Below are 10,924 nucleotides of genomic sequence, written 5' to 3'. Positions count from 1 at the left end.
TGGTCTTTAAGTTTTGCCCTTCATCTAATACCCCGAGATTGTGGGTTCGTAACCCAGTTCAGTAAAAAAAAAAATAAAAAAAATCGCAAGGCAGAATTTTGCAAATCTGTCCATGCAAGTGGGCACAGGCAAAATTTCTGTCCATGCAAATTCTTCCTGAAGGTGAAAATTTAAAGACCACCATCTTAAGGGGTAAAAATTAAAGACCACCCCCAGTGAAGGGTAATCCTGCAAATTGCCCGAATTTTTTTCCTTTCCTTTTGTAATGGGCTCTTGTTTAATACTCCCTCCGTCCCATATTACTTGGCCACTTTTGCTTTTGCACGCTAACTATTTTACTACCTTACTCATATCTCTCTCCAATAAATACATTATAATCAATATTGACTATTTTCAAGAACATTTAATACTAAGGATAAGATGGAAAAGATTTAATTAATTGCATCTTAGTTTTGTAAATGAACAAGTAATTTGGGACATATATTTTTAGTAATGCGGCAAGTAATATGGGACGGAGGAGTAATCTTAAAAAGGAAAATAACTTAGCCGTTAGCACATAACCCGTGAAGAGAGAGTAAATACGACCGTTACATTTCCATCTCATTCAAATAGTTTCAACAACACAACCAACACACACACACACAGAGAAAAATGGAGGAAGAAGATGATAGAATGCAAAATCTCAGATCCAAAGCCACAGAGCTTCTACTCAGAAAAGAATTTAAAGACTCCATTGAAGCTTACTCTGAGTTAATCTCCTTTTACCATGACCAAATCTCAAACACCAACCAAAATCTTGATTCAAATAAGCTCAAAAAATCCCTCTGTTTAGCTCTCTGTAACCGAGCCGAAGCCCATTTAAATCTTCAAGAATTCCCTCAAGCCTTAAAGGATTGTAACCAAGCATCCCAAATTGGAAACACCCATTTCAAGACTCTTCTTTGTAAAGGTAAGATTTTGCTCAGTCTCAATCAATATGGGTTGGCTTTAGATTGCTTTAAAAAAGCAAGTCTTGATGATCCCCATGAGTTAGAAAATTCTGAAACCCTTAATGGGTATTTAGAAAAGTGCAAAAAGCTTGAATTTTTATCAAGAACTGGTGCTTTTGATATATCTGATTGGGTAGTTAATAAGTTCCAAGGAAAACCACCTGAGCTAGCTGAGTTTATTGGTCCAATAGAGATTAAAAAATCTGAGATTAGTGGGCGTGGTTTGTTTGCAACAAAGAATATTGATTGTGGGACTTTGTTGTTAGTTACTAAGGCTGTTGCAATTGAAAGAGCCATTTTTCAAGAATCTAAGGAACAAGCTCAGTTAGATATGTGGAAGAGTTTTATTGATAAGGTTATGGAATCAGCTAAAAAATGTATCCGAACGCGTGATTTGATTTGTAAGCTATCAACAGGTGAAAATGAGGATCATTTGGAGGTACCTGACATTGAATTATTTAGGCCTGAGGCAGAAGATAGTACTAGATTTCATGATAAGAAGATTGACAAGGAAAAATTACTTAACATACTTGATGTAAATTCTCTTGTTGAGGAGTTGATTTCCGCGAAAATTCAGGGGAAAAACAGTGATGTGCATGGGATAGGTCTATGGATTTTGGCTTCTTTTATCAACCATTCTTGTGATCCCAACGTGAGGCGGTCTCACGTTGGCGATCATGTGATAATCCATGCTTCTAGAGATATAAAAGCAGGCGAAGAGCTCACGTTCGCGTATTTTGATGTGTTTTTACCCTTCAAGAACCGCGAAGAGAAGGCGAAAAATTGGGGCTTTATTTGCAAATGCAAAAGGTGCAAACTTGAAAGTGGTGTTTGTTCCAATCAAGAAATGATGGAAATTGAGATGTTTCTTGGGAAAGGACTAGAAATGGGAGGTGTAGTTTATAGATTGGAGGAAAGTATGAGGAGATTGATGGTAAGGGGAAAGGGAAAAGGGTATTTGAGAGCATCATTTTGGCAAGTGTATTTTGAAGTTTATGAGTCAGAAAGATTAATGAGGAAATGGGGAAGCAAGATTCCATTAATGGAAAGTGTGGTGGACAGTGTAGTGGATGCAGTGGGAAGTGATGAGAGAATTGTGAAGTTGTTGATGGGAAGATTGAAGAGAAAAAATGGCCATAATGGGAATGGATTTCTAGAGATGGAAAAAGCAATGAAATTGGGAAGGGGGTTGTATGGAAAGATAATGAAGAAACAAACATTGAAGACTATACTATTTCAGCTTGGCAACCAATAGCAATGGTGACTTTTAAGGGCTATTACTGATAGCCAATTTTCAAGATTAATCTTGTTCTTTTTTTTTTTTGTTCCTGTTCAAAAATGTATCTCACGGTTAGTTCTTTTTTTTTTTTTTTTTTTTTTTCGCTTTCTTTTTCGCCCCGTAGCTTTTTGATTCTTTTTCTCACAAAAATTAGTAGAAATAAGATGAAGTTGATTCACAATTCGGATTGTTAATGTTTGATATTTTTAATTCTTGTTTAGTTCTAACTATTTTAGATGTAGAAATCTTCCTACCAATGCTTACTTATAGGAGAAAGCTTACTTATAGGAGAAAGCCTTAGAAAGCTCGAAAAAGAGGAAGCAAGGGGAAGATCAAAGGTTGAGTCAGACATTCCTGGAGAAAGGCCCACATACCATACCATTCGAGGGGTCCCCTTTTATGAGACTTTTTTAACAGGCTTAATGCATACGACATTCCTCCTTTGCTCCTGAACTTGTCTGCGTATGTTTCTTTTTTCATTTGGTGTTTCCCGTCCGACTTGCCATGCCCCGAACTTGTCTTTTTTTTCATTTTTTGGCACTTAACTAAGGGTGTTCCTATTAACCCCCGAACTCGCTCTGTGTCTATCAAACATAATCCGACTTACATAGTATTCTATCTTCAATGTAGCAACATACTAATATATATTCTAATTTAATTATGCCATCTTTTAGCTAAGATTAGCGAAGAATTGAGAGGGAAAAAAAAGAGTAAGCTCTTAATTAAGCTGGCAATGGAAGAGCAGAACCAGCAGAAACCGACACATTCATGACCTAATGAATAGCTTACCACACGTCTAAAATATTACTTCACCTTCATTACCTAAAAATCAGATTTAGAGGGTTTGATAGACACACTTAAGGACAGGTTCAGGAATTCAATAGGAACAACACTTAGTTGAGGTGTCAAAATGGAAAAAAAAGAATAAGTTTAGGGGGCTGCATATGCATTAAGCCTTTTTAATAAAAAGATTTGTATGTGATAGAGACCCTTGTTTGGTGTATTTGGTTCAGCCAACCATGTTTGCAGATTCTCAAAATACCTAGTCATTAGCCCTCGTAATATAAATATTGCACTAGGTTGTCCCTCATATATAATGAGATTTGCGAAATTAGTTGGAGTTCTTTTTTAATTTTTTAATTTTTTCTCTCGTTCCATATCTGAAAGTACGGGGGGGGGGGGGGGGGGGTTGTAACTTTTTCAATATTTCATTCAACTGGTATTGAGAGTAGTCAACTGTTAATAAGGACAGTAATGAACACTTAATAAAATGCAGAAACTAAAGGCAGACGATATTTTGATACTGGTTGGGATCCAATATGGATCTTAGTCCAGTCCCCTTAGATTTCGAGGGTGTTCTTTGTAAGCTCTTGTTAGTGGTCTTGTACAATTTTGGTGAATGTAACTTTTACGTCTACGCTTAAAACTCTTTTTCTTGCAACTAAATGCCTCACCATAACATTTTCCTCACCTTTATGTTTTGAGTACACAGTGAATCACTAAGATTACAATGCTCGTTAAAAGTAGACTAAAGAATTTGAGACGGTTGAAATGAAAGTATGTTGATTTCCCCTAAAGTGAGCCTTTAAATAGTCTTTGGAAATTGCCTGTTAGGCTCTTTGACAGAGATGCAAACCCAAGAATATTGATCCTTGGAAAAAGAGATTTGATTGGTTCTATATCCAAGAATAAGATTGAGCTCTTGTTGATGGCGTTGTAGAGATCTTCAAGTCTTGATTTGCAGTGATCTTTAATTGCTTGTTTCATTCTGGGCTTCGTTTATTAAGAAATCATAAACTCCTTGGTACTTATTTTCTTTGACAACCTTCAATTCTCCTTAAATTTTGCTTCATAATAAGCACTAAGATCTTCTTCTTTAATTGAATTCTTAACTTTATTAATTGTCGGTTTTTTCTTTATGTCTTTCCATCTTTGTTGCTGAAAGACTTCTTGATTTATGTAAAGTCCTTTCTTTGGCAAATGTTCTTTCATTTCCGCTTGACTTACTTCAAAAATGAGTAAGTCGACTTTCTATGTGTGGCTTCCGTCCATAAAGATTTTCCTGTACAATTAAATTGATCATAATTAAAATCTTAACTCGAATACCCATTTTTTATGATGGCAATTTAAGAGTAACGACTGTAGTCAACTTTCCTAAGTTTTAGTCGACAGATATCTATTTGAATCCTGGAGTTTCTTCTGAATTTAATCAAGTCAACTTGAAGTTGAAAACCCTCCCTCAGTAGTGGACAAAGTTGTCTTGCGCTTCCCCTGCTTTAATTCTTCCCCTTTCACACCAGCAAAAAGAGAAAGACAACATGTAGAAAGAGACATAATGACTAAAAACTAGGTCAACTGGACTTAGGTCCAGACACAAAAATTGTTTCAAATAGACATCCAACAAAAACACTAATTTTGTCAAAGAAAGTAACTCAGGGTTTTGACAATAACATCCTTCATAAGAATTCAGGGGAGCCTTGGCGTAACTGGTAAAGTTCTTTTGCCGTATGTGACCGGGAGGTCACGGGTTCGAGCCGTGGAAATGACCTCTTGCGTAAAATGCAAGGTAAGGCTGCGTACAATAGACCCTTGTGGTCCGGCGAAGCATAGCGGGAGCTTAGTGCACCAGGCTGTCCTTTATCCTTCATAAGAATCAAACTTCACAGTGACATAGCAAATTCTTCAAATTTGGTAGAGACAGTAGTGCAGAATTTCTCATTGCTATTTTAAATTTTAGTGGCCTCCTTAACAGCCTCCTTGATGACCTGGTCCCGTTTAATGCGGATGCGAGCAGTATCATCATCAGCCTCTTTAGTGACATTTCGAACCGTCTTCATTTGAAATTGAATGGAAACCAGGACAACTTTGAAGGAGTCTAGCTTCTCATCCAAGCAGTCAACTTAGCAAAATTTTTGGCAGAGTGATCAATTGCAGGAGGATTGAAAGAGATAGAGGGCTTAGAATTGGATGGGAAAAGAGCCAAAAAACCATCAAACACATTTTTGAGAATTCAAATGATATCAATATGGGTGTTTCTCATTTTGACAAAGACCCTAGAATTATATCACTGCTTGATATGCGGAGGAGGATATTCATCCAAACTGATATTATTTGCTTTCATTATGCGAGTAATTAACATGTCATAAGGAAGACTAGAGAGATCTGAAGCATTTTTTAATATGTAGTTAATGACAAATAAGAAAGTTTGATTTTGACTTTAATAACCATACAATAAGTGAGAAAGGTGTCACGCTGAGTAAGGTAGAAAGAGAACCTGCTCTTTAATCCTGTAAATTTGGAGGTGGAAAAATCAACTCATCTTTTAGTAACCTGTTTAACTCAATCAAATTCAAACATATTGATTATGACCAACTTGGTAACCTGAGCGAACATATTGCACTTGAAATAACCCATCAATTTATAGGGTCAAAGCGGGTCAGAAGAGTATGACCAACTGATCGAAATGCAATCCAACAAATAATTATTAAAAAAAATAGATGAAAATCATATAGAACAGACGGAGTTGTGATACATTACCTAAAATTCATGTTAAAGCCACTTATCACGGCAGCTGCGGGATCTTAAAACAACCTATTCAGTGAAAAATGTGGGTTCGAATAACTCGGTGTTGATGCATAGTTGATCAGCAAAATCAAGGTCGACGCAGTGGCAGAAGATGTCATTTAATGCTGCCATCACAATCGCAGAAGATGATGTCCCAGTGGAGAAGTCACCGCCGCAGGCGAGGAGATTTTCGTCAACGTCTTTGGTCCCAAAAAGACACCTTAACCCTTATTGTCGTGACGGATATGCTCTGAAAATGATAATCTATCAGAATTTACTGAAATGGGAGATCAATCAGAAGAATGGTTTAAATTCTCTGGAAAATTCACCCACATATTTCATTTTCAATCATGAAAAAAGTAAATTTTCTAATCGGGTTCCAAAAGGGTATTGTTCTTGCACAGGTTTGGGATCTAAGCATAATGGAAGCAGGTCGTGGAGGAGTAGTCCCAATTTCTTCTCACACCATTTAGTCTCGGCCCCATGATGATGATTATCCAGATTTTTCACCTCTTGCACTGTCTACTGTCTCGGCCTTGGTTTTGTCGATCAACTTTGCACCAACACCAAGTTATTCGTACCTCTATTTTTCTTCGAATGGGTTGTTTTATGATCCTGCAGCAGCCATGATGAGTGGATTTAACATGAATTTCAGGTCATGGATCATAACTCAATCCGTTTGATGTGATCCAACTTTTCATCTATTTTCTTCTAATTATTTATGGTTGGATTGCATTTCAATTCGTCGGGTCACGATCTTCAGCTCCAAGAACAAAAATTGGATAAATTGACTTCGAATCTTGATCTTCAGATGTAACCCTAAAAATGGCAGCACTCTGATTCTCGTCGCTTTCCCTTTCTAGATTAGATTTTCTATTATGTTGCTTACTTTCTCTTTCTGCAAGTAGGTTGCCTTTTTTTATTTTTTTATTTTGATACCCTCTTTTGATTATTAATAAAGTAGCCCTGGAGGCTGGATTTTTTTTCTTTTTAAAAAATAAGTCGGGTCACACTATTTTGATCCGATTTGACCCAATAAATTGATGAGTCATTTCAAGTTCAACTTCTTCGGTCAAGTCAACAAATTGGTCAAAATCAAATTGTTTATACTTAGTCAAGTTAAACATGTTACTAAAAATGAGTTGATTTTGCAACTTCTAAATTTACAGAAATGAAAAGATGATGACAAATGTTGATGGTCCTGAACTCCTGATTATGGTAGAAGGTTAGTAGGTAGTTGAGCGTTGTCTCACTTTCCGGCGGGATTAGGCTTGGTGATAGTCGGGAGGACCGTGTATGTCATAGTTTTTGCCTAATTCATGTTGTTTCTTGCTTTTGATATATGTTACCATATGTTGTTTATTGTGTTTCTGTTATCGCACTATTTCATTGTTGTTATTGTTCCTATTCTGAACGCTATGTATTATCTTCCTTATTGGTTGCTATGTTTTCTTCAGTACTGTATTTCTTTTTTAATGGCTACTTTTGATTTGCTTCACTTAAATCGAGGGTACTTTGGAAACAACTTCTACCTCCACTAGGTAACACTCCTTCCTAGCATGAGGGATCTACTATATTTGGTGGGGGTTCCCGTGAGAATTGAGTATGAAATTATGTAAGTCCTCGTGAGCATTGGGTATGAAGTACTGTGAACTCTTTGAGCCACAAAAGATAATGACATCATCCATGACAAACTTTGCACACCTAATCAAGCAAATTATTTGATGTTAGATAAATTTAAGCCAACCTAAAGCTAAAACTAGAAAGATATCTTTGACTATATTTCTCAAGGAAATGAATGAAATTTTTGAATTATTTATTACAACAATAAAAACAAATAAAAGGAAAAGAAATCGCGAGTGATCATATCCATGTTGACCAAAATAATTAAATTTTATGACTTGACCGGCCAGTTATTAGTCCTCGTAATATAAATATTACACTAGATTGTCCCTCGATGTAATGAATAAACTTCTAGGATAGATGCATGAGTTTGTGAAATTAGTGGAAGTTCTTTTTTGGTTTTTCACTCGTTTCATACCAACATTTGATCTCGATTAATTTAGATTTATATTGGGTAAGGTTCATTAAAGAAAAAAGTGCTCTCTATTGAAAAAGGATTCATATACAGGACTTAAACTCGAGGTCCCCAATTAAGAGTGGAGGAATACTATCAATGTTTTGGTGGTAAATTAATTGAAGTGCACCTACTAATAGTTATAACTTTTTTTTTCTTTTCCTTACATTACCTAAGTGTAAATTTTCAGTCCAATGAAAAGAATTTTTCACTTTTATCTTCTTTCACCATTCACAAGCCGCCTCAAGAAGTGATTGCAAAATTTTCTATTTAACCCTAGAAAGGAAACCTTATCCCCCTAATAAAAAGACAAAAAACATTACATTTTCCTTTGTTTTACAAAAGGGAAAGGACACAAATGACCGCTGGGCCATAAATAATCTCATGCGCTGGCCCATCTATTCCCAAACCCAAAAATTAGCCCATAAACTATTCCCATCCGGTAGCCAAAATCTGTACTAAAAATCGCCACAAAAGATTTAAAAAGTCGTCACTAAAGGCTGGCTGGTCCAACAGCCCCATTGCTTTTTTCTTTTTTAAAAAAAAAAGTCAGACTTTTTGTGGCGACTAAAAAAGTCGCCACTAAAGGTTAAATATCTCAAAACATGTATAATATGTGTATATTTAGTAAGAAATATCCCAAAAAACTTTGAGGCGATTTTTGTATATAATATGTATCGTTTGTGTATAAAAATATGTATCCATACCTATATGTAATGTATAGAAACTGTATAAAATATGAATCACTAAGGTATGTATCATTTTTGTAGATAATATGTATAATTTGTGTATATAATGTGTATTATAGAATAGAAAATTGTATCATTTTTGTATATAATATGTATCATTTTTGTATAGAAAGTATATATATATATATATATATATATATATATATATATATATATATATATATAATTCCGGCATGTGTATATAAACTATATCGAGTCTTGTATAGAAAGTGTATCATACGTATAAAAATGTATCATAGAAACCGTATCATTGTGGTATATAATATGTATCACTATTGTATATGTTAAAAATAAATATCATATCATTATTGTATAATATTTTTATAATAAATGTATAATTAACGTATAATTTATGTATAAAAAATGTAAGATTAATTCAAAGATATGTATATAAAATGTATAATTCTTGTATATAAAGTGTATATATAATTTCAACATATGTATATATCTTTATGTGACCCTTTAGTGGCGATGTGTATATAAACTATATCAGTCTTGTATAGAAAGTGTATCATACGTATAAAAAATGTATCATAGAAACCGTATCATTGTGGTATATAATATGTATCACTATTGTATATGTTAAAAATAAATATCATATCATTATTGTATAATATTTTTATAATAAATGTATAATTAACGTATAATTTATGTATAAAAAATGTAAGATTAATTCCAGCATATGTATATAAAATGTATAATTCTTGTATATAAAGTGTATATATAATTCCAACATATGTATATATCTTTGTAGCAGCCCTTTAGTGGCGACGTTTTTGTGGCAACTAAAGTCTTTTTTTTTTTTTTTTTGCGCTGGGTTGTTGGGCCGGCCAGCCTTAGCATTATTTTGGGCCGACCGGCCATTTTTTGGCATTAATTTGGGCCAACCGGACACCTAATGGAATTAAGCTCAAACAGTGATTAAATGTGGGATTAGTTTGGCTGAGTGGACACACAGTGTCCTTTTCCCTTTTACAAGTGGGCCACTAAATGACTGTTTATTTAGCTTACAGTATATGCTATCCACGTTGAACATTTATGTTGTCTAAAATTATTTTTTTTATTGCTAACTATATTGGTAGATAAACCTCAAAGAAAGATATGCATTTTTTTTTTAATTTTTCACCCAGTGTTCGATACTCGTATTGGCGTTTGACCAGGATTCGCCCCGCGTAGGTTCCCATTCGGGGGGGAAGCGCTCCCTACCAAGGATTTTTTCATACTCAGGGCTCGAACTTGAGACCTCTAATTAAGATAGAAGCAACCCCATCTGTTGCGCAACATCGTTTGGTGGTAAAGAAAGATATGCATGTGTCGTAATCCCTTGTTTTGAGCTGATCTAAGAATCCCCTAATTATTGGGAGATAGAACTCCTGTGGAAAAACATTTCTTGTCCTTATCAATCCTCCGTTCACTTTTACTTATTCAGTATACTAAAAATAAATATTTATTTTTATTTGTGTAGTTTGAAAAATTAAGAGATTATTTACCATTTTATGTCTAATTTACCCTTATTATTAAATATTATAATCACTTTCAATTCATTACCAACATATAATAATTAGGGGCAATCGATATAGTAAAATTGTCATTTATTTACTGCTTTTTAACAGGCGTGTCAAGTCAAACATGAATAAGTAAACATGGACGGAGGGGGTACAATGTTTATCAATCTGATATTCTTTATTTAAATATATAATTTCTTTTGTTTCAGTTTATGTGGCATAGTTGAAACTTACATAATTTTTTTAAAAAAAATATAAGCTTTTGAAATTTATGGTCTTAAACATGTCATAGCATTTGTGTGTCATAAAATTTTGACCTTAAATATGCCATAAAATTTTGTAGTTATAAACAAAAGTGAAGCTACAATATTAGTTACGACGAACTTAAGCCACTTAAATCTTGTATTTGTATTAGAAAATCTAAATATGTATAATTGTTTTAGCGTGAACCCGGTAACAAATACGAGCTATGAGTTCGATGAAAGTTTAGAACTCATAAACTCCAAATCCTAGCTCCGCCTTTAGTTATAAAAGTTTCTCATTTAGGGTAAAATAATAATTTAAAAGTTAATTGTTTTCAAATTTTGAAGTATGACATTCTTTTTTAAATGAATCAAAAATAGAAATGTTTCACATAAACTGAAATACAGGAAAGACTTTTTATTTAAGTTGCCCTATTAGAAATTCCTCTCATGTTATTTGAGTCTTAAATGCGTTAGTCTTCCTCCGTCCCAAAAAGATTGTCTTGATTCGGATTATGA

At 34.2% G+C, this 10,924-nt stretch overlaps 1 protein-coding gene across 1 annotated transcript; it reads left to right on the top strand.

Annotated features, from left to right (window-relative positions):
* Positions 1–583: 583 nt before the first annotated feature.
* Positions 584–2,461, top strand: LOC132067942 (methyltransferase FGSG_00040). The gene has a single exon (XM_059461363.1). The coding sequence runs from the start codon at positions 652–654 to the stop codon at positions 2,242–2,244; it is 1,593 nt and encodes a 530-aa protein (XP_059317346.1). The 5' UTR covers positions 584–651; the 3' UTR covers positions 2,245–2,461.
* The last annotated feature ends 8,463 nt before the right edge of the window (positions 2,462–10,924 follow it).

Source organism: Lycium ferocissimum, chromosome 8 (assembly GCF_029784015.1).
Source record: "Lycium ferocissimum isolate CSIRO_LF1 chromosome 8, AGI_CSIRO_Lferr_CH_V1, whole genome shotgun sequence".
Taxonomy (NCBI): Eukaryota; Viridiplantae; Streptophyta; class Magnoliopsida; order Solanales; family Solanaceae; genus Lycium; species Lycium ferocissimum.
Note: the sequence above shows the minus strand (reverse complement) of the source record. Positions and strands in the feature narration are given on the sequence as shown.